Source organism: Phalacrocorax aristotelis, chromosome 7, assembly GCF_949628215.1.
Source record: "Phalacrocorax aristotelis chromosome 7, bGulAri2.1, whole genome shotgun sequence".
NCBI classification, from domain to species: Eukaryota; Metazoa; Chordata; class Aves; order Suliformes; family Phalacrocoracidae; genus Phalacrocorax; species Phalacrocorax aristotelis.
The window spans coordinates 34,766,329-34,791,416 of NC_134282.1; the positions used below are offsets into that span (position 1 = coordinate 34,766,329).

Here is a 25,088-nt window from a genome sequence, read left to right on the forward strand (position 1 = left end):
TAGAAGATTTTGTTTATTCATTCAGATCAATTAATTCATCAAATAATGACATATTAAAGTATTTAGGGGTAGGAAATTTAAAAAGTGGGACCTTCATCTGCACCATCTTAAGCCCATCGACTTCCTGGGCCAATGCCATTTCTTTAGTTCGCTAGTTACTACATAGGAAGTCTGACATCCTACAGTTACTGTTTTGACAGTGTATGTTTGCCAGAGTGTTTTTGAGGCAAGCCCAGTGACTTACACAGGCAAGAAGCACAAGGTCACCACTGTAAATGGGAGAAGAATGCAACATAAGTGACCAAATGAACAGAAATCAGGTGCTTGAAAAGGTTTGAAGACTTTCCATTTAGGTTTAGCAGCTCCCTATTTAAAATTCTTCTTCATGACTGTGAAGAATTCTGCTTTTTATATGACAAATGAAAACATAAATGAGTTTTCAGTGTCAGAACTCTAGGTTGCTAACTGGAGACTTGTTTGGTTTGGTTTGTGGTTTTTTGTTTGGTTGTTTTTTGGGGGGTTTTGTTTGTTTTTTGTTTTCATTTTGGTTTTTTCTGTTAGCACAAGAAGTGCTCTGATATGCAGAGGTGCTTTTGGTGACATGAGTCAGAATGGAGTAACATTTTCAGCTATATTATATGTGTGCCTAAGTGCTTTACTGGATTGGGGCCATAATGTTCAGCATTTTACAGGATTAAGTCCTAGATGCTGGGCAGAGCTGAAGAGCTTATGGCAGCTCTGCACAAGCAAGGGAATCCCTACACAAGGGGAATTCTCTGCTGAATGGCTTAACAGTTGTATGGAGACTGTACCAGAGCTGAGAATCTGGTCATCAGAGCATTCTGCTTCAAGAACTGATTTAAAGAAAGTAGGAGTCTTGATTAGGCCCAGCATAGGCAGTCATAATAAATGCTAAAATAGCATTGTGATGTTGGATGTGTCAAATAATTGAACAGTAGTTACATTCCTGATTTTCCTTTGTGATGTAAAAATGTTTTATACCAGTTACTTGACAAGTCAGTTTAAGTGTGCAATTGTACCTGTAGATTTGTATCAGTTAAACTGTTAAACCTATTAACCTGAGAAATAAAAATGTGGAACATTTTAGCATTTACTCATCCAAAGCCCATGTTCAACAAACAGTTTCTCTGAATATCATTAACTCATTGTGTAATCAACATAAAGAAACCAGAGCTTGAAAGCCTCCATAATTACACTATTAAATCTTAAGATTTCCTACCCCCTTGCTTGATATCATAATCAACAAGTGAAGTAATACATCACTTCTGCAAGCACCCCAATTACTTCTGAACATAAATCTCAACACATTTTCACACTATCCCATTAATTACTTCTTTGGTGAAAGAGCTGATCTTTCATCACTTGTTTGAGTTCATATAAGTAGAAAACATTAAAGGTAGGAATTAAGTTAAAATTTACCCATTTTCTGTAAAAGAGTATTTCCTTCTCTCTCCTCTTTGACATACACATTATAAACCCCACATTTGTTCTCACTTTATATTAATTCACACACAGAGTTTCCCCAGAAATCAAATGTGAAAAAACAGCTCTGCAATAGATGATTGTATTAAGAGTGCCAGGTCTATTTATTTTACAAATGAGGAAGAACAGTTTTATATTAAAACATGAACTTGTGTAGCTAAGGACTATATACTTAGAAAATATAGTTATCGTACATACATTCAACTAGAAGACTAACATAGGCGTTATCTGTTTATAGTACTGTTCATTACAGCCAATGGAAGGCTCTGCTGCAAAATGTTATTAATTTTTTTAAGAAATAAGTTATATATAATTTTTTTATCTTAGGTGAAAAAGCAGTGAGTAGCATTTGTTAGCAATTTTTAAAACTTGATGTTCCAAATACAAAGCTGCCACATTTAAATTGGTTTATAAATTGCAAAGTTTAATCCATCTGTTTCAGTAGGCAATTAGAATCATTAGGCATGAATTATTTTAGTCAATGGAAGTTACTGGAGCAACATAATCTTATTTTTCCTATTAACTTGAATACGCAGCTAAAGACTTCTCACTTGCTGACTTGGCTCTTCACCAGAAACAGGCTATTACGATGAGTTTTAAGTACCAACACAAGGCTCAGAGCTAATGAATAATAAAGAAATGTGCATGTTGTTTTTTGTCACCAAGTGTTACCAAGTCCCTCCTGATACCTATACCAGGAGGAACAATTTCGTGTGACCTTACTTGCGTATACCAAGTGTAAATGATTTTAATCTGGAATGAAAATAACATTCCAGACACTATTGATCACTAATGAGAGTGTTGAAAGCCTCAAGCTGTCTCATAAAAGTGCTTCCACAGAGGTCTGGTGGTAAGTGGAGTCCGGCAGCATTAAGCACAGTGACTGTACCTGGGAGCCCCTTGTCTTGATGCATCTGTGCTGCCAATAGCCTGCCTGTAAAACTGCAGGACTTCTGCACACACTTTACTTTCTGCCCTATTATGATCAAACAGTATCTCAGCTGGTTTAAATTACCTTGGACTGCAGAAGTGAAAAATTAAAATAGAATTTAAAAAGAATTATACTCTCCATGAGGATTTCCTTTCAAATCTGTATCCTGCGTACAGATTTGTCTTCAGATTTACATGTTATACATCTGAACTTCATTGCCTTTTTTTAGGAGTGGGCTCTAGTTTAATGATTTAGAAAAATCAGATTCTGTTCCTCTGAGGTCTGTTCAGCCACAACTGCATATTGTATTTCTGACATGACTGACAAGTGAATGACATCTGACAGACGAGTGCAGTGGTCATCAGGTGATCTTTTATATTGAGGTGTTCAGGCCCTATTCACGTGACACATTTTTCCAGCTGTCCTGAGCAGTTACAATGTGAAGGCATCCATTAAAGTGCTCCAGCTTGCTCCATGCCCAGTTTGAGATTTCTGTGCAAAAAGAATTTCCCATTACTTCTTTTAGAACTACATTACTCGTGTCATCCTTTGTAACCAGTATGTCAGGTTGTGCCCTAGAATTTATGTAATTCTTTCTGCCTCCTCAGATAGTTCCACAGGGTTTTTGTTGGGCTTTTTACTTTTGTTTTGGTTTGGTTTTCCCAAGTATTATTCTCATCAGATTTAGTCAAGATACAGTTGGGATTTTGTCTCCCTTCCTCCCTGGCAGAAATTTCTACTTCAACTACCTTTCATGTTTTAGGAAAACAGAAAACAGGAGTCTCTTTGGTTTTGTAGACTGTGGAAGATCTAGCAGTTCTCTCTCTTTTTGAAAAAAAGATGGATAAGAGAGAAGTGAATCAAAGAAAGTTTTGGAGCCTTGTCTTAAGGGTCTTCTTGCCTTTGAGGATTACTTAGCTCTTTGAAATACTTAGCTACATCAGGTTAGCTTTAGTAGTAAAATCCTTGACCAAGTAGTTCTTACACTTACTAGGAAAAGAGAATTCTCTCACAGGCTGTTTCAGCTGTGAAGGGGAACCACCGTAATTCATTTGTCTCGATTCAGTCAAGGTTGCTGTCTATCGCTGGCTTAAAACAGCCATGTATTACCCTTCTTGTGTACCTCAGCAGGTAATATAGTTTGTTCTGAATTCTGTTACTCGGAAGCTCAGCAGCACAGCTGAACACCTCCTTGTAGATAGGAAAAATTTTGTATTCCCCAATGTCCTTTGCCATTGTTACCAGATGGCACCTCCTGTGGGTTTGCCGTGGGTTGTCTATATCTACTGCTCAGATACTTTGGTATGCTGTTTCCAAAGGGCAAACTAGTACTATTCCAGATACAATTGGTTTTTTTCTTAGTTATGGTTTGAGTTTTATCACAGACAATCTCACTTTTTTTGGTAAAAAAATATGTAATTCTTCTAATATTAAAATTCCACATAAAAGGCTTTGGAAGGCTGCTTACGTCAGGATAATATGTTTGTAATTTTTTGTTTGGGTTGGTTTGTTTTTTGTTTGGTGGTTGTTTTTTTTTTGCTATGAAGGAGAAAGTCTATCAGGGGTTAGATCTCATTGCAAAGATCATGTCTATTGCCTGCAAAGTGTATTGTCTTTTTCTGTGAAGAGCCACAATTGTGCCTGCTGTGTCACAGGAACTTTTGCCTTTCAAAATACTCGGTTTTGTAAGGGTGTTTGTTTAGGACTCAAAATGTTTAGTAGCATTCTGATGGTACGTTGTGTTTTTCCAAAGACAAGTAGGGGATTACCATCAACAGTAAATGCTATTCCTTCCACAGAAAATAGATCTTTCCTCTGTATTACTGAATGCTTTGTATATCCCAGATATTTAATATGTCTTTGTGGTAACACAATATAGTAGTCAGAATGAACCATCTCAGTAGTTTGTTTACTCACAGTCAAGTTTTTAAAAAAATGTTTTTTTGCTGGTGACTCATCAAAAATCCTGTGTATGCGTAAGAACATCACAATCATACTAATGAAATACTTTGCTGCTATAAGGCTTCATTCAATTCTCAAACACTAAACACTGTTTTGACTGATTTATTCTGTTTCAGGTTGTATTATCTCCATAAGGGGTATAGACTTTCTCTTGTACCTGAAATGCTTTAATGCCCATCAGCACTGCTAGAATGTGTTACTTCATTATTATTTTTGGTGAACTAATATGCAACTTTCAAAGTGTTTCTCTACAAACTTTGATTATTTTTACTGAATTGTGGTTGGTTGGTTTTTCTTTTTTTCTCTTTACTTAGGTTAGTGTTCCAGATGACCATAATGCTACTTCAGGCAGAAGTACAAATAAGGTGTTTGAAGGTTTAACAACAGGACTTCTGAGGGTAACTGCTGTGATTTTCAGATGTCTAATCTCCAGTTTCCCAGATGGAAACAACCACTCTATAGCACTGAAGATATTACAGGAAGTGAAAAGTAAATCCTCTCAAGTGGAAGCCTTCAACAGCAGAGTCCAAGACCTGATCAGGTTAAAAAAAACAACTTCTCTAAACCTTCTTTACTATAGAGAAAGAAAATTGCAGTAATTTAAGAAAGGAACAAATTGCTTTAACTCTTAATTTAGTAAGAGCAGTTTGTGTGTAGTCAAGAAGGCTATTGGAATGCTATATTCTCAAACAAAAATGTTCTTCAAAAATCTGCAGATAGAGAAATACAGAAAACCAAAGGTCTCTTAATTTTGGACTTGGTTTTTTATGTCCTTTCCATCAGTTTCTTCTCCTAATTACCTAGGAGTCAGCTTCCATATTTTCATTATTTCCTCTCAGTTCTCTTTGTCAACTGCGTGTGCCCATTGACCATGTCGTCCTGCAGATCATATGTACATTCATATAAGCTTGCTATACCGTATATAACTTCTATTATAAAGATTACCCAATAATTCCTATAATCTGATTTCAACTTTTATAACGTAGCTGTATTTTAATAGCAATTTTCTTTCCTCAGGATATTTCTTGAGCAAATTTCAATCAAAATAACTCAGTTGTAACAGTAGAGTAAAAGAGAATATGTTGTTTTGCTCATTTTTACTTGAAACATTCTACTTCCTTGGTGAAAACACTTGAACTGTGATTATATTTATATATATAACTAATATATATCTAATACATTTTATATACCTAAAACTAATATATATCCAACAGTATATTAAACTTTCTAAAAGTGTATAGTTTCACTAGTAAATTATATAGTCATCAGTACATCTTCAGCCCTCTGAAGAAATTAAATTCTGATTATATGCTACTGAAAATGTGTCACAGTGAGCATCTTCAGACTTTTCAGAGTCTGGTATGGTGCTGATGGATACAGAAAAGACAGGTGGAGGAGGAAGGCAAAACTTTGTTGTCGTAGATACCAGTGACCTCAAAAACTTTATTGTTCTCACGTAACCTGCCTTCTCCCCAAACAGGTTTTGAAAGAGTGTGAAATTTCAGGATGTTGTGTTCTCCCCATTTATGAATGGGAGGGTGGGAGGTCTGCTTATTGATATTTGTGCTGAACAGACATCTGACACTGACTGGGCCAAGCACAGGCATACCCTTAAGATAAGAAGATACATGAGAATCTAACTGGGTCCCTCACCTGAGGCACTTGAGGGGATCTGGTTATAAATGGAGGATGAAAGGCATGATGACAAGGTAATAGTGCAATTAGGAAAAAAAAAGAGAGGCCGTTTTAAACTAGTCAAAACTAGACAAATTCTATTATTAATGAGAATCTTTCACCTCTAGGTCACTGTATCATGTGTCTTTGTGGAGTTGAATAAATGAGAGTATTAGGAAGATGGGGGAAGAAAGAGGAAAGTTGAAATAATTTTTTTTTCTATTTGGGACAACTAGACCTGATGCATAAACAACTGTCTACACACTGTCTGGGAATCAAAAGGGTACCCAAATTATTGGAACTATGCTACTATAGGTAAAAAGACTCACAAATGGAGGCAATAGATTAGAGAGCTTTGAGATTCCACTTGTCCATATGATCAGTTCTTCAAGGAAGGGAGTGTTTTGTGCATCTTCTCATTGTCTCCAGATGCCATTAAAAGAATAGTCCCAGTAGACAGAAAATTCTCATCCGTTTCCTCTCTGCCAAAAGAGCAGCCACTTTGTATCCAGGTGTGGGTGTAAAGGAAAGGGGACAATGAACATGTTTTGCAGGTGTCAGTCAGACTGTAGAGATGTTCCTAAGGAAAACAGAGGAAAGTATTGATGAGAATGGTTGTGCCTTTTTGTGAGTAATCATCTATCAGTATTAGCTGTATTTTATTTAGTTCTTCTTCTCCCCTCCTATTTCAGAGAGATTTCTAGCACTCAGCATTTCTCTGACTGTCAGGTATCTAACACCCAGCTCTGTTCCTGGAATTATTCTGCTACTATGGGAGAGCTTGCTTATCACCCATATGATCGGGTGGATTGCTTATATCAAAAACTGCAGGAAACGTAGCACTGGTAACCTTCTACGTTGCTAAATAGAACAGACGAATCAAACTTACCTGAGCAATGAGTGTGCAATTTATAACCTTCATGTGTCTTTAAGTGTTTTAACTGTTGTACTTCAGCAGCTTTAAAAATCTTTAATACTAAAGTCAGACTTCTTGCTTGATATTTAGTGTATTTTTGATTCTTAATTACTTTCATTGCTTCCAAAAGCTTTGTGTCAACAGGGCAAACTTTGACAGAAAGTCTAGCTTCTAGCCCTGTAGAGAGATTAGTCTTTGAGCAACAACACTATCTGAAAAAAGGAGAGGTCTTTTTTTTGTAATCTTAGAAGTCACTAGTTTTTCAAAATCAGACTGTTAAGATATGTGAGGGACTAGTTATTTTTAATAAATACTTGTACAGCTCCTGGGACAAGCATTATGTAATCAGTATTATTTATTTACCAGTATAATTATTATCCAGTAATGTTCCATACTTTGCCAAGTCAGGGTGGTCTTAACATTATGGAACCATATAGCCAACAGTGTTCCCATCTGAAGGAGCCTACACTCAAAGACACAATCTCTAACAAGGGGACCTGACAAGCAAGTAGGGAGAACAGCTGGTAGGATGGAGCACTATTGATAACAAGATGATTTAGTATAGGCTATCAGTATGAAAACAGTCTGTCAGTTGATGGTGTCTGAAAGCAATTGGTTCTCCATGTCTGTTAAGTCAGGTGGAGGCACAGGACATAACAGCAGTTCTTCTGATTTTGACGAGAAGTTTCTCCCACTTGATAAGAGTGAAGGAAAGTACAGAGAAAATTAGAGAGTAACGAGGTGATGGCTATGGGGTATTTGTCTCCACAAAGGAAGTTGATGTCACGTAAGTCAGCAGAATGAACAGCTGAGATGGAGGAAAGTCCGAGAAGCTGAATGTCTGTGGTAGGAAAAGGAAAGTACATGAAGTTATTGATATCAGCAAAGTGACATGTGCACAGTTTAAGTAGAGTTGATAATGATCAAAGTATGAGAGAACCTGCTGTGGACAGATCTTGGGACAGGGACAGGGACAAACAGCAAAATACTTGGTGGAGGTTTCCAAGCTATTAGAAATTCAAAGAAGAAACTTCAGCAATAGTGATCTGATGATTTGATCTACTCTGATAATAAAAAAGTAAGCAGAGTTTTCAGCTTAAAAAAAAAGTCACTAGCATGGTTTTCTCTGCGTTGAGTTTTGGTTGAGCTCCCGAGGAGGCTGTCTGATCCTGATCCTTCTATACTGATGGTAGAAGGTTGTTACTTGCATATTCTATTAGTCTCTTCATTGTTGCATATGTTTTAAAAAGGAAGAAAAACCCAACAACTGGGCAGTAGCTGTTATGATATACATATTGCAATAAAACATTATCTGGGTAACGTCGTTGTCTTCTTGAATTAGCATGTTCAACAAAGTTTATCTCTTCATGCTAAAAAGAAATTGTGCTGTTGCAGAGCTATTGAGATTATTATAAATCATTTAACTATGGCAAAATTCCATTGTCCTTCTAGAAGTATGGTAAAATAAACATTTACACTCATCTTTCTTGTAAGTATAATACAAATTATCCTACAACAGACAGATCTCTTAACAAAAACTACTGATAGTTACAGAGAGCCAGATCAAGTTATTCAAGTAATTGTAATTTGAATTGTTTTATTGAACCTTTCAGAAAGAGTTTTTAAGTAATCACAACCTGGATTTTGTATGGTTTGGTAGTAGAGAAGCAGAAATAACTTCCTTTGCAAAGGTACCAAAACTGGCATGGGGACTATTTTTTAATACAATTTTTCCTCTGTTTCTAGTTACGTGGTGAACATAGGGTTGATAGACAAGCTGTGTTGCTGTTTCCTCTCCATTCAAGGCCCTGTTGATGAGAATCCCAAAATAGCAACTTTTCTACAAAATGCCACAGCAGTGTTGCATGGAATATGTCAACTGTGTTTTGCTGTCAATGGAAGGTAGGTGCACTTGGTCTGTCATCTCTACATATGTTCACTGGGCAGTAGCCATTGTAACCCTGTGCCAACACCGCATTCATGGAAGTGAACGTTTTGACGAGGCTATTAAACAGAACTGTTCTTAGGCACACAGTAATAACTGGTAAAGAAACAGTGCAGGAAATTCACTCTGCTCACCCTTTCACCACTGAAATGTAATTAGTTACCTGCACTGAGTCTCAATTCTTGTAAGTCATTTATCAGAACTGCAAACTTTATCTCCTTTACTTATCATTACAGAGAGGGTTTTATCACTGCTAATTTTAAGTGTCTAGTCCTAAGGACTTCAAGAGATATTTTATTATCAGCTAAAATCAACTCTTAATTGATTTGTCTGTAGGGCAGTCTAATTCTTTAAAATACCACTGTTAGTAAGGGAATTCTATTTTCTGTAAAGAAAAGTGTTACTAGATTTGTCAGGGAATTTTCTAATGCAAAATGTTCGTTATCATAACCTAACCAGGGTTGTGGGGAGTGAGCATGAAGTATGTGTCTGCCAGCAAGTCTGGATTTCTATAATCTATAGCGTAGGACAGCCTGACATTGTGAGAGTCAAGATTTCAGAGCTTTGGTCTGCACATGCTAGAACCTACCACTGTAAGACTGTTGCACGTTTCAGGAATAGGCAAGGCTGACATAACTTTACAATGAATTCCTGAAGAGTAAAATTATGCTAGGGTTGAAAAACTAGAGTTAATACAACATACAAAATAAGAAACAAAGCTGTAGGTAAAAGCTGTTGCTGGTAACTCAGGGACACAGGCACATGGAAAAAGAACTGTAAGAAATATGAGCCCAAAGAGACCATTCCAACATACTGAAATTTCCTTTTCTGAAAGCTGCCAACTTGGCATTTTAGATTCAGGGACAGCACTGCCAAAAGTGGAATGCATACTGGGGAGGGGGGGTGGGAACCACCCTTCTCTTAGTGAAATAATAGTTCTAGCTACAGGAGTAAGATAATATTTGGAATTTCTGACGCAGGCATGTGCTTCATCTCTGCTATCGAGATCTTTGCACCCCAAATAATACAGCACTATGCAAGTACTTCTTCCAAGAACTGTGCTTTGTAGCAGAATAATAATTTTGGAAGATTGAGTGTTTTTATTCACAGTTACGCCAAAAAGTATCTGATCTTACTACCTGGATATAACAGCAATGCTTTGGATTTTATCCAAAGGTGCTGATTGTTCTCAGTTTCCTGGTCGGATTGTTCATTTGAGCATGAAAAGAACCAAGTGGAATGAACTTGGAGATTTCAAAACTGTTGTCTTTCACTTTTAGATCAAAAGCTTTGGTTTAACTGATTAGAAGGCAGTTTAAATTAAATGTCTTTTACCACCTGAGCCCAGTCTCATTTAAGAAGTGAATGCAGAGTGTAATTCTGTCATGTTACAGAAGTCCTTAGTATTCAAGGTGATTTAAATGGAAAAAGGTATTGCCAAACACAGATTCCGGTGGCAGAAACAGAGCTCAAATTTATTGCATTCTTAAATATGTCACAAGACAGTAATACATGTTGTGTGATACATGATCCGCAGCACAAAAGGCAGCCTCTCTCTGTGAGAAATACAGATGCCTCTTTCATTCATGGTAAATAGTAGTAGGAGGCAGTGCAGCCTATTTAGTGAAAATCCGTCATTTCTCATTCTCCAACTCGATACATGCTTAAGCACCAAACAAACATGCCATATTATACTCCTCTGTAACTAACCACTCTGATCGTAATACTTTTGAAGTTGTTACTGAGAGGAAAAAAGTCTAGTAAGTATTACTAGTGCTCTGACACTGCAGCATGAAAAGAAGTTTTGCCAAAATAATATCAGGTTTTCGCTATCGTTGCAAGAGCAATTTTTAATTGTTCTTTTGATATATCCTCCTATATAGAATGTTTCCAGGTTGGAAACTTCTTTATGCCCCTCGATGGTGATCATGGGGGACCCAAAATTAATTTGCCTTTTTCTGATAGAACTACTTCAGGCTGTTATTTTTCATAGAAAACGTCATTCCATATTAAATGCATTAGAGTATTTTTATACAGTGCTCTTTATACTGTGCGCAGATCTTGGCATGCTGTGCCACTGAGTGGCATAGTAGGAAGCCAACAGGACAGTAGATGCTGGGTGGCTGACATGCTGGGACCACTTCGGGGCTCTCAAACCATCCACAGTGCCTGCAACAATGAAACCCTTTATGAGCTAGAAATGGCCAAGTGCTGCATGATCCTCTTCCTTTGCTTTCAGACACCACCAGGCTGTTACAAACTTTACTGCAACTGTAATCTGTGATATCCCCAGAGGGCCAGAAGTTAAATGTTCAAGTTTTAAACTCAGGTTTTAAACAATTAGGAAATCCTGTCCTGTGGGTACAAAGTACGTTAGGCCATTTCTGGAGCTCTGGTGTAGGAAGAGCTGTCAGTCTAGACTTTCCTGTATTCCTTACAAGAACATTTCATAGAACTCCCAAATTTAGTGGAATGTTTCTAAACCAAGCTCTGAACTGATACTCAGTGTTTATTTGGACAGCTACTTCATGGAAAATAATTTTATAGGGAAGGAAGGCATCTCAGTCAGATACCTACCTGCACATACCTCTGCACGAGGCAAGATGTGACAACAATAATGATTGCTAGAAAATAGCCTGACATTGTATCATATATGTATGCCAGCATTAAGTATTAAATGAGGTGTATGGTTGATATAATGTAGCTGATAAAATTATAAGACATAAACTAAGATACTTTTTTTATTCCCACTGTAGATTTAGGAAACAAAAGTCCAAAATTATGGAGTTAGAAACATAAATTGGAGGATTCTCAATTTTAACATCATAAAAAGTTATTGAAATGAGTGAATCGATTCTGAACATATGTTATAAACATCTTATTATAAGAGAGGAATTTTCATTAGTGGTCAAGGCCTTTAAAAAAATTTAACTTCTATATTGATCTTCTCAAATTATCATTTTTGGTACTGGCTAATAAATGCTAGATTGATTCTTTTAATTGAAGTTTTGCTGTGGATGTAATAACACATTTTCCAAACACTGTGTAATACGTATAAAGGATCGTTTGTTGAAAACATTAATAACTTGTAATCCCATGTGAACCTTGTTTTGATGATTTTTATACCCTCATCTGTTACACAGTAAGAATCAGGGTGAGTTGAGACCTCCAAATGGAAGTCCCATTTTTCTTTTACTGTGTTGCATCCATTGACAGCAGTAAAAGTGAGAGCTCCTTTCTCTCAGATGAATTTAAAAAAATGTATAAGAGCTGAAAATAGGGTATTGTATGTAGTGAGAATTCATAAAACGCAGCATGTCTTAATATCGAGCTATCTCTGTTTGCTGAGCAAAATGAACCGGACATTTGATACTTAGGCTTGAAAATTGTGGCCTGGATAACGCTTAACATTTTTTTGCTCACCACTAAGGGTAACAGTAGCCAGAGTTGAGAACACAGACATTTTTATTAACCTGAACTAAAGCAAAATATTAAATAGACTTTATACAGAATAACAGTGGTTTATATAGTCATATAAATCTGTCTTGCAATATGGGTCCAATTGAGATGTCCAGTAGCAGTGTTCAGGATGACAGCCTTGTTTTCCAGAGTCTATTATTTTAACTATGAGAGACATAAGGTCTTTTTTGGGCCCTTGAGTCCTGAATACACATGTGGAGCATGCTTGACTTGTAAACACAAGACAGAAAACAATAAGCAAGCATGGAATGCAAGGAGCATTAAGAAAAATATGGCCATGCTGCCCCAGCTCACTCTTCCCTAAAAGCAGGAGTGAAAATTAAGTAAGAAAATACATGGCAAGTCCTTCATGAGCACAGCAAGGATTTTGCTTACGTTCCTGTCTTTCCCTGTGCTGCCCAGTGTTCATCAAATCTATATCCCTTTTTTCCATATAAGTCTCTGGAACTAAGATTTCTGTCCAAGAGAGTCAGTTGTTACTCTATGGAGGACTATTGTTAATGCCTTATTTTGGTTTTGCCCATTCGTATGAATGAAGAAATTCATATTGACCACAGAGTTAATGCAAACAGCAGGAAGAAACTATCAGCAGTAGTGCAGTGTAAGGGTTAATCACTAAGGAAGAATTTCTCCCTAAGAGCAGTACAGTGGACTAGCAATAACAGACACAAGGAGGAAAGTGAGTTGTGCTTAAGGACAATATTGCAAATAATAGCCCCTCAAATCATGTAGCTTCATGGGACATCAACTTTTCCAAAATGTTGCTGTTTTCTTGATGTGAGAAATGTCTGCCAGGTCCCTCATTAATCTAGGAAGATAGACTGTCATAGCAGTACAGTAGCTAAACTGTTACTGTTATGTGTTACCTCAAAACAGCAGTGGAATACATATAGACCTGTATCAACAGCTAATGAAGTGGATTACAAGCTGCAGTGGCAGAAAGCTGCAGATATATAGGGTTTGGTCCAGGCAAATAGTGACTGTCATGTCACAGATATGCAAGGAAGTAGGCTGGTCTGTTCTCAGTTTTATTACAGTAATTAAGATAATGTCTGTTTTGGCTGCTGGATGGCGAATCAGATGCAAGTCCGCTTGAACGCCAGTTGTTTCTCACCACTTCCAACAGACAGCAGATCCAGCAAGTACTGTAAACTAAAACTTGTTCTTGAAATTACTAAAAGGTTTCAAATCATCACTTTTACACAGTACTGTGATTCCTAGCTTGACAGTCTGAATTGTAACAAGGTCTGACAGGTGCTAAATACTTCTTTATGTGTCTCTTATTATTATTTTGCCTCTTTATGTTGACATCTCCTTCTAAATAAAATAATTTAGAAGCAAAAAGTACAGATGATAGTTTTTAAATCCTAATAATAAAAAAAGCCCAGATTATATTCTAAGCCTCTTGAAAACCCATTTTTCCATTTGGCTCCATGTCTTTAATCAGGAGTATATGTTTCAAATATACAAGCATTACAATGTATACCCTTAGAGAGGCTTGTCTGCTTGTTAGCTCAGTCAGTTTTTAAAACAATATACTTTCAGATATAAACAGTTTGCTCATATTGAAGCTTGGAGAGATTGTAGTTTTATACTTGTTCTACAGAGTATGCTGTTTCTCATCAAGCTGTATTGAATTCCTGTTTTTAATAAATAGTGGTGTATTTTAAGCAATGAAGTACCACTGTTTAGTATCGTTCTTTCCTGTGATGGATATATCCACATTTTAAAATTCTTAAACCTTTTTTGTAAGGCATAAACCCCACACCAATTCCTGAGACTCCTTGATGGCAGAAGCTGAAAATCATAATGGCAACCCATAATGAAAATTCCCTGTATTTCATTAAACTTTTCTTTTTAAGATCCTGCAGGGTTTTTGACTGTATTTGCCTGTTTTTCTGTGTTAAATATAGAGACTTGCTAAAATTTGAAAGCCTATCTCTTTTCCCATCTATATAAGCCAATGTAGAAAATCCTGGAAGTCTTCCTTCCCTTCAGCAATTAATTGAAGGCGTTTTGTCCACACTGACTATTTTACTTTGGCAGCTGCTACAGACACAGAGAGTAAGCTGCTTTAAATAGAAGATTGAAAGGAGAATTGAGAGGAATCTCCTCTCTTAACATTAGTTGCATAAACCCTAGTTTTCTTGTATGACATCGTCATCTTATGATATTAGGGGTTTTATGGGTTTTTACTTCAGTCTGTGTCCTGACAGTTATCGCTGAATTTTCACTGGGTTTACCTTTGAGATGGACTAAAAGCCTGCTCAATGTATGAAATCCACTGTTGTACAGACTTGACCCAAATCACTCAAAGCAACACACGCAGAGGTTCATGCTTTATTTTCCAACATCTCATATACATTTTTCCTACGTTAAAGCCTGCAACCAGTATGAATAACGTCTTTCACCTTTTCATTGTAAACATTTAGGCTTAAAGTGATTATAACTGACAGTTAAAACCAACAGGAGCCAGTGTCCTGTTCATATACACAGTAACTGTAATACAGACAACATCAAAAATAAACGTTTCTAACAGTTCCTTCAATCCACCAAACCTAGCAGACCGATTTCCCCCACCCCTAGCTTTGTTGTGTGGTATAACTTTAAAATTCCTGGTCGTTTCTGTGAAAAAATAATGCTTCAATTTTGAGTTATTTTACAATTTACTTCTTTATGTATATTTTGATCCATTCACTGCTCCAGAGCAGCACAAAATGGTAAAAGGATTTCATCCAGCACTGTAAGCTTTTTCATATGGAGTTGTTTAAAAATAATGATGGAGTGAGAGGTGAAAGCAAGCTAACTTTAACCTTTGGTAAAATTGGTCAATCTTCTCATTGCATATAGTCACCAAAAATTCTGTGAGGTATCATATACAGTAATTAATTTGGGGTTATCATTGGACCATGAGTGGGTTTTTTTCCTGTTTGTACTGTTGAAAAACCTGAGATTGAAATTAAGAAAAACTGGTTGGCAAAAGGAGCTGTGCTTTCATGTGATACTGTGGAAATAAACATTCTAGTTCTTTGAGTGTAGTTAAGTGACGGTTAGCATATTTTGGCTATTGCATACTGCAAAATAAATAATTGGACATCAGAAACTATTTTAAAGTGAGGAGTACTAAGGAGTCCACAGATACACAAACCAAAGTTGTAGAAATGCACCACGGTGGTCCCAGAGCTGTGTTAGCTCGCCCTCCTTTTGCAGCCATCCAGGTTCATTCCTTGCTTGCAGCCAGGTTCACGTGCCAACACGACTTGAAACTATGCAGCAGGAATCTGTATAAAGACACAGCTGGCAAGACCAGGTGATGGTTCAGGAAGTGTCTCTGCTGACTCCATTCAAACACACTCACTTAAAGACCACAGAGTTTCGAAATTAAGATTTTGGGCATGGATTCCAGGCATAGGAAAAGGAAAGTGATGCCATAAATTGTTGTGGAGCATAGCCGCACCCAGCTTCAAGCTCTGGTAATTTTTCCACTTTTTTTTCTATTCTTTATGGAGTAGATGTTGGATCATTGAGTGTTACAAACAGGAAGCTGACTGTTTGTGGTGGTTCTTTTGGAGGAGGTGTCATCAAATCATAATTTTAATCATCTTTTTAATTTACTTCAGCTTGTCTTTCGAATGTTATTACATGTATTTTGAGAGAATCCTACGCCGGTGGCCTTCTGAAGCGCTGTCACAGCTGGTTTTGTGACACAGTTTCTTTAAGGTTTGTTAGGAGTTCAGTTGGCTATCACAGTACTGAACAAACACCCCATTTTTGGAACCTGTACAATAAACTCAGACACGTTCTTCTCCAGCTGACTCTCTACAAACGGCTGGCTGCTAGCTGGCACAGTTGTAGTGGAGGTCCAGTGGTGACTGGTGGTAATAGAGTTGCTTGTGTAACAAAAAAGGTACTGAAAAATAGGCACAGCTATGTTGCTTTCATTCTTACTGTGTGTTTTACCTAAAAATCTGATTGCTTCTTTCAGAGATTTGTGAAGTAATTATCCAGTCCCATGTGTTTTTAGTACAGCCTAGGTATCGCTGAAATAGGACTGGGACATTAATCCTTGAGGTAGCAGCAGAGGATGCTGTGCTTAAAAGCTTTTTCAGTAACGTTGAACATTCACAAGACTGTAAATAGTAAGAACTTGGAAAGAAACGGTACCCATAAAGGCTAATTTCAGATAGGATCATTCCTTACACGTGTGATCTAACTGATAAAAAGCAGAAGTGAGTTATCAGGGCAGCTGCTTTCTAAATGTAAATATGTGCACAGACAGCGATGAAAGCAGATGGGTGCTAGTACAGTAAGTTGTGTACAGCCCAAATACTGTCCCTGTTGTGTTCACCTGGGCTCAGGGCAGATACAGCTGTGAGATGACCACTCAAAGGCTGTGAAACAGGTGCAGAGGTACTTCATTGCCTGAGTGCTAAAATAACCTTCCCAAGCCTCCTGAATCTCCCCTCCACCTGCAGCATGTCAGCCTTCTCGCAGTAGCAGTGCACACTCTGTTCCCACCCAGACACTAAGCAGTTCCTGCTCAGTGGCACAACAGGAGTTTGCGGTATCAGAAGGACCTGGTCGTCAGCCTTACTAATGTTTTTAGTGCCCACTCATGCTACCTCACAGAATTGTATCCACAAGAAAAAGCACAGACACTAGCTTTGAAGTTTGATATTGTAACTGCAAATATGGAGTTTCACATAACTGTTGTTCTTCTCTTCAAATATTTAGGCTGTGTTTGAGCTTAGCCCAGTACTGGGGCCTTCTTTGGGACATAGAGAATACTGGTTCATTATCGTGCTCCGCCTGTTTCTTTCTCTTTCTCTTTGGTCCAAGGAAGCAATGATGTGCTCTTAGAAATACAAATTCTTCTTGATAGCCATTGTTGCTGGGTGAGGTGGTGCTTTCTTATCTGCTTCTGTGCTTCACTGGAAATGTGAAAATGACAGACCAAGATGATGATTGCCAGACCCTGGTAGTTGCTGAATTTGTGGTTTAGTTGCTCCGCTGAAGACAAGTGTCTGTATCACAAAAAGCAGGATTAGTCAGCCTTCCTAGGATCTGTGTTGGAAACTTCACTGGAGCAGAGCAACGGTGCAAGGTGCCTCTGATGCAGATACTGAAAAGATCATTTAGAGCCATTCTAGTCAAGGAAAAGCTGCTTATAGATTCTGGTCAACAGGAATATTCTGAGCTCTCTGAGTCTTTTCTGTATTCAGCTGAGGTCTTCAAAGTTACCGTTTTTTTTAGAAAGGGGCTCTTGTTTCCGCTGCTTTCCCATTTCCTTTGCTTTAACTTGTTATAAAAAGGAAAGACACCCTCATCTAATTTGTCCTTTTATAAAATTTTCTCATGTCACCTGTCATATTTTCCTTCAATTTTTGAAAAAAAAATACATGGACTCAATCTTTATAGTCTCTTTTGGTATTAACACTTTGTTTTTTTTAAGATAGAAACATAGTAGATGAGGTAAAGATGAGATTTTGATGTACCATACTTTCAGTGTTACTGTACACTATGGTGAACTATTTTACTATTTTAGTGTTTCCTTTGATTGCTGATATATACTAAATGCATTTCCATAATGAAGTTCAAGTGATTTACATGATGGGTTTGAATCAGAACTTGGAGTATATAAAACTTATTATGTGCTTTATTTTGTATTTTTCTGCCTTCTACACCTTGTTTAACCTCCAGAGTCGTGACAATCTCAGTCTTCCGTGGTAGTGACTGTCCTGCATCATCTTCTGGATGATTAATAATGTGAAAAAAAACAGAGACAGTACAAATCATGGAGGGATTATGAAAGTTTGAATGTGAGAAAGGAAAATACTTCCTGAGTTATTTGCCTGTCTGTCCTGATATCCTAGATAGCAAAAAACCTTCTCCATTATTTCATGTGCATACCCAAAAGATACCAAAGAAACCTAGTTTCCATTTGCACACGCTGTGCTGGTTTGTCTCGAGCATTTCATACTTATTTGTGCTTTGCTACCATACAGTCTCCCATAATAACATCTGACTGAAATAAGTAGTAGCGTGTTTTGTTAGCTGCTCAACCACTTCATTCTTAAATTCCTGCAGAACTATGTGATTAAGATCATCTGGTCCTGGTAACTTATTTTGCTGCTTAGGTAGGCAGTTTGTTCCAGTGCCTGAAGCAGTGAGAGGATCCAGGGAGTTCTTCCACCTCTGCTGGCTGCTGTTGCAAGAAAAAAGATGGGTGTAAGCTACTGACCTGAGACAGAGCTTGCATGGAGCCCCTGAAAAGTGTCCCCAGGCTTCCGACTTTAAAGCTGTCCAGTTTCTGCATGGTCTTGCACTGGTATCGTGAACCCATTTTGGGAGCAAAGACACCAGTATGTGGAGAAAGATATTTAAAGATACAGCTGCACTGCAATTACAGAGAGTGTGAGACGGTGCCCAGATCATTGAAAGTATTTTCTGGAAATGTTGTGGTTTCTTGACACATTAGGCATCAGGTTTTTTGCTTTTTAGCAGTTTACTGGTTTTCTAACATTAGGCTTATTAGAAGTACTGCATCCTGAGCAAGTGTTTTCCCTGAGTGCTGGTCTCCTCCTCAGACAGCTTAACGTTTTTTTGACAGATCTTGGAACATATTTGACAATACACGTCAGGACCCCACAGGACTAACAGCAGTTCTTCAGTCTACAGATCTGGTTGGAGTCTTGCATATGCTGTACTGTGTTCTTTTCCATGGGACAATTTCAGATCCAAACACAGCAAGTCCTAAAGACAGCTACGCAGCGAACACAATCCAGGTTGCCATTCAGAGTTTACGTTTCTTCAACAGTTTTGCTGTTCTTGATCTGCCTGCCTTTCAGGTAAAAGATGTTTTAAAACTTTCGCTTAGTGTGAAATGGTTAATTATTGCACATACTTTTGACTAAGTTTTGTCTTTAAGGTCTTAGTTATTAAAGGAACTTCCATGATTAAATGTTTAGGGGTTTTTCATGCTTAAAATTGCTAATTATTGTTATTTCCAGTGTATAGCTATAGCAAACTAATTTAAGCGAAAAGTGAAACTTTGGACTACACAAAATGCTGAATCCCATCCAGTGCTTCTTCTGATCAAGAAACCTTACATTCAGCATAGTACTTTTTGTATTTAATAAGCCCCAAAAATGTGAAAAAAAAATCTTGGTCAAAAGCATGAAATAACAGTTTTTCTAATGTGAAAGGACTGCCTTATATTACAACCACAATTTACATTTCTAAGTTCTTTCAGTGGCCATTTGCATTAAGATTGTACAACTGAAACTGAAAATCACTTGATATAAATTTTTGTTATCCAAGTAAAATTTTATTGATCAGAAGTTGGAAATTAACTTTTCATAATTCTTATTCACAAAAAAACCTCAGAAAGATCACATTTCGATTCTTGAGAAAGTATTTTCTTCCCTTCTTCTGTGAACAGATTTCTAGTGTAAATGAATCATTTTGCCATACAAAGAAAATATAAATTTTCTAGTGTGTTACTCAGATGAATTGGCAAAGCTGTTGTGTTGTTAATGTAAAACACCTATCAAAAGGCATTGCTTTGCAAAACACGTTTAGCAGCATCAATCTTATACAGTTCATCAGAATAGACTTCTGTCTCTTTTAGTATTAAATTTGTATGTGAGATTTACCATATACTCCATCTAAAGTGCATTAGACTCAGCAAGAGCTTTGCATGAGTAAAGAATTTAGTATAAGGTATAGGTCTCCTTCAGTTTGTATTTCTTGACTTTGATTTTTAGTACATTTAGTATCTCTGACAACAACAACAAGCAACTTGCATGTATAGATGCAGTTGCAGGATCCAGTCCAGTCAAGGAGCTTTTTACAGGGCACAGAAACATTATATTTATTGGAGTTTCATGTAAAACAACTCTTACACCTTTAACTCCCATTTCTTTCTGTAAATCAAGGTGTATCAAAGTAGTTCTGCACTACAGTGTGTTCAGTAGCTCTTGGTTGGACTCTGGATGTTTATTTGTAGCTATAGGTATTACTGGTGTATACCAGAGAGTAAGACTTGACTTGGGACAGTTTCAGCTTATGGGGGGCTGTAGCAAAGTGCAGTGGCTGAAGGTCCCACTGGTATCTTGAGAAACCACTATTAAATTCTAAAATGTAAGCTTCCACTTCAAGTCTGTATTTATCCCTCTACCAACTACTATTATATCTGAGCATTTATAACAAACCATCAGCATTAATTCCCAAATCCTATGATTTCCATTTGTTGATTCTACATAAAATGGTGCAAGACAGTAATTATTGCATAAAGGGTGGTAGAAAACTAACCAGTGTGAATTATTTAATTCATTTCATCAATGCAGGGCTATGCTCTGGAAGTATCCGCTTAGCTGTCTTATTGAATTGTAGGCATAGTATTGTTTGAGATGGACAGACATATTTTTGTAGTCTCAGCAGCTATCCCTTTCAATGTATTAGTGTGGTTTGTTTCTGTAATGTTAAAAAATCAACATACACCTGAGCCAGTTTGCTGTCCATTCTGACCTTCGGACTGTAGCAGGCTAGCAGATAGCAGAAGGAAAAAGTGTAGTTTATGTACTGTCTGGTTATTATCTCTAAGGAATAGTTTTATCACGTAATAGTAGGACTGTGGAATAGGGTTTTTTGATTAACAGAAGAGGTCTGGTATTCTAGAGTTTGTATTAGCACAGATGGCTCATGGGTATATATTTCATTTAATTAGACAGTCTAAACAATTGAAAGATGGTAGTGAGAAACAACACAGGATCCTGAGCTGATATTAATTCTGGCTAAAAAGGAAGCATAGTTTCCTTGAAAAATTAGTTTAACTTTTATACACAAACTCAGGTGCCCTTTGACCTGTTGTTATCAGGGAAGGTTAAACCCAGAGTGCTAGGTCACAGCATGCGTCGACAGCACTAATTAAATAAGGGTGGACCTAAGAACATGGCATCTACATGATGTAAAGCAGTAAATGGTGGCTGTATTGTGCATTAAATTGTGAAAACATACTGACTTAACAGAACGCTTGAGGTTCAAGGTGGAACCACAGCTCAGTCTGTTTCCATTGTCAAGGATTCCACTTTTGCTGGGTAGATTTTGAGTATGCTAAAACTAAACGATACTGTAGACTGGGATTTATGTATATGTACTTAACACAGGCTACAAGGTATAAAATCAAGAAAACTCTCAAGTGAAAGAGATTTTCTCACAGGCCTGCATTGCTGTTTCATTAGAGTTAGTAGACTGTCATGCTCGTTCCCTGTGCTTTAGTTTTCCCCTTTGACCTTATGTCGTTCTGTCTGTTTGACATGTTTATTAAATAGAGGCTGTAGGCTGCACAGATAAAATCTAATTCTGAATCTCCACATTACAGCAATTTGCCTACTTTTAAAAGCATCCCAGGAAGCTTTGCAGCTGAGTGTTCTCTCTTTTTGGATATTTCTAACTTTTTTTAATGTTTGAAAAGTCATTATTTGTTATTAATGTCTGTGTTCCATCCAGAGCGCAAGTTATTAATGAGAAATGCATTTTGCTTTTTTGCAGAAATGAAGATGGTTTGCTTTCTTTTGCTTATTACTAAGAAATATTATTAGCATTAAGTTTTCCTGGAACATGTAATGTATGTCAAATGAAATGGTCAACCTAATGCTACACTGAATGTCAGCCAAGCAGAATCCATTTTTTCCTGTGTCTCTTTAAAATTTCAATTAATTCTTATAGTCCAGTTGTAAACAATAAGTTACTGAAAGAAGATAGCTGATTCTGTCCTCCTCCAAAGTAATCACAACAAAGAACGTAATCTATACTTTTAAAAAAAAACAAAGGGGTGCAATTGATGTATATGTAATTCACACAATTTCTATAACATCCTGCTGGACTGTAATTTCTGTTTCTTGGCCTTTTTTTCAGTCTATTGTGGGTGCTGAAGGACTGTCCCTTGCATTCCGGCATATTATCAGCTCTCTGCTGTGGTACTGTTCCCAGCATACCTGTGAAGGATTACTACATGAAGTCATTATTTGTGTGGGCTATTTTACTGTAAACAACACAGATAATCAGGTAAGGCAAATGGAAAATGGTATCAGAAGTTATCAAGTGCACCTTCAGTCACGGATCCCTCAGGAAAACTAATCCCTTCGATGTTATTTTTGAAGCGTTTGGGATTCCTGTGAGCACAAATATATATGTGTTTGCAAAATAGAAGCTGAAGTTGCATCTTAACACAAAAACATTAATATTATGTGGCCATAGGGACACTCCATGTTCTTGTGCAGACAGTGGTCCTGACATTGCATTGATTTTAACTAGCCTTACTGATATTTTTAATTCCATGTTAACTTCATGTCAGCTTGATCAGATGGCTGTGGTACCCAAGTTAAACCCTTTTAAAGCCAACTAAGCTAGTCTGCCATGAAGGCAGGTCCTCAGATGCCAATGTAGCCATCTCCCTGGTAGCCAGAGCACTCATTTAAGTTTAAGCCATGCTTTTCCTTGCATCTTTTTAGTAGTAGAGCAAATACTCAGTGGAAATCCCCCTCTAGCTTATTTGACTGTTGTCCACTTTTGCCAGGGGACTCTGTGACAGCTCATACCAGTAAGAATAACTTATAAAATAACCCAGACATGGAACTTCAAAACTACTGCAAATACTTTAGTCTTAAAAGTCCCCCGGTTTCCTCAGCTTATATGTAGCCTCTCCTGGTGTATTGGGCAAGGCAGAATTTGGATCTTGCTCTTTATTTTTGAGTATGTGAACCTGACTCTGGATGTGTAGAAACTGTGTTATGGTGCCTATGTCTTTGATATGGTTCAGTTGAATGCTATATTTTGTGAAGTTACTCGTTTTGTTCTCTCTCCATACTTGTAACACTTGGTTCCTGGTTTTGTTCAGCTTTTGGGGTGGGGGATCAGTCCCATCAGTTAAGCTGAAGAGCAGAAGAAAATGTTACAACTTGTCAGCAAAGGTTTAGAGAGAAGCTGCCTGATAATGTTCTTAAGAGTTGTTGACTGTAACTGGAATGTTGTAATATCTTAAAGCCGACAATATTGTCAGAAATATTGTATAATTATACAATGTAATTATATAGTAATGTTTCTGTGGCTTTGGCCATAGCTGGAGGGAGGTTCCTGCAGCCTTCCTAGACTGTGCAATCAAATCCCACTTGGCGTCTGGAGCTGACTGTGGGCAACACTTTTTAATATGGTAGTTTTGAATATCCATGTAATATTGCTGCCATTTTCTGATTCCCACTGCTACACAAGGGGTCGTGCTGGCATCCAGAAGTGCCAGCGAACAATGTTGTCTTTTCTCTGCAGTTTAAAAATTTCTTTTCTGACACACAAGTATAAACAGATGCGATTCATTGCATGGAGGACTTGCAACTATAAACGTGCCAGGAATAGCACAGAAGAGGGATTTCCTACCAGCAATGTCAGTTATAGTAGTCTGTAGTGCCTATTGCTGTTTAGTGCTCGTGCCCTGGGGTGAAGCTCCGACCATGGTGAGCAGGCTCTGTGCCATGGCAGCAGCTGGCTATAGTGGCTGTCAGCAGGCAGTCAAGAGACTAAGTATGTACAAAATGGATTTTCTGTGGGCATGCTTCCCAGCTGGTGATTTTGCAGTGTCTTGGGGTCTTCAGCGTGTGTGCTTGGGGTTGAGGTCATGTGCCATTGCTGATCTACCCCCAGACTCAGTTAATTTTCAAGACTGAGAGTCGAGTTTAGGTCTTTGGTTAAACTGCAGTATGTTAGTGCTTTTCATACACTAAAAGCAGTCTCTTACAGTGGTTTGCTTTGGTGGTAGTATCTCAAGAGATGTTATGATGTGCTTAGCTTAACTTTTTAATAAATTTCTGATATTATTATCTGATAAGCTTTTAACTGAGGAAGTGGCATTTTGGTTTGGGTTATTTTGTTTTAAAAACCATTTTGAAAAACCGAAGCACTGCTCACTCAGATACTTGCAGAATGCAGGGAAGGTTGGTTTGTTTTGGGTTTTGTTGTTTTTGGGGGTTTTGGGGTTTTTTTGTTTAGTAAAAGGAAGTATTTTTCCTTTCATTACTAGGCAGGCAGTGAGACTTGCTTACAGTCATTATTTTCAGGTGCTGTTACTATTGGTCTAACAGCACTAACAGTATTGGTCTAAAGGTATGCTGCCTTTCATGAAAAGGGAATTGCTTTCTATTAATTCAGTTATGGTTTAATTTTTTATTATGTTACGAGCTTCCAATTTTTTCTTTGGTTGTTGATCATCTGCAGAGTCCTACTAAAAATAAAAAATTGGTCTCACAGTGTAAGCTTTCAAATAGTAGGTTTGAACTCCTGGAAAGAACTGCATAATAAAAATAGATATACCAGACTTGAGCTATGAAAACATTTCATGGAGCCTGATAGGTCTTTTTATTTAGTATATGAATGAACTTTAAAGGAGTCAATAACCGACATATTTCAAAGCAGATTCACATTATTCTTGCAGTCAAACATACATTTGTTTTGAAATGTTTTAGTTTCCTCTCTAAATTTACAAAAACATAAATACAAATGAATACCTACAAACCTTTGTATGATTTAATTCCTTCCAACTCTCAAAAGAAAGAACAAATAGTTGTTCGAAGTTTTCGGTGTGCCTTTTGCGATTCCTTTGTCTATCCACATCAACAGATAAATAT

General features: G+C 37.3%; 1 protein-coding gene across 3 annotated transcripts in view; it reads left to right on the plus strand.

Moving 5' to 3' along the window:
- Positions 1-25,088, plus strand: part of SCAPER (S-phase cyclin A associated protein in the ER) — a 180,075-nt gene that overhangs the window by 135,983 nt on the left and 19,004 nt on the right. For all 3 annotated transcript variants that reach the window (XM_075099952.1, XM_075099954.1, XM_075099953.1), the window contains exons 26-29: positions 4,711-4,937; positions 8,733-8,888; positions 19,022-19,259; positions 22,330-22,479. In XM_075099952.1, the coding sequence (XP_074956053.1) occupies positions 4,711-4,937; positions 8,733-8,888; positions 19,022-19,259; positions 22,330-22,479 (771 nt within the window). The remainder of the gene's footprint in view (positions 1-4,710; positions 4,938-8,732; positions 8,889-19,021; positions 19,260-22,329; positions 22,480-25,088) is intronic.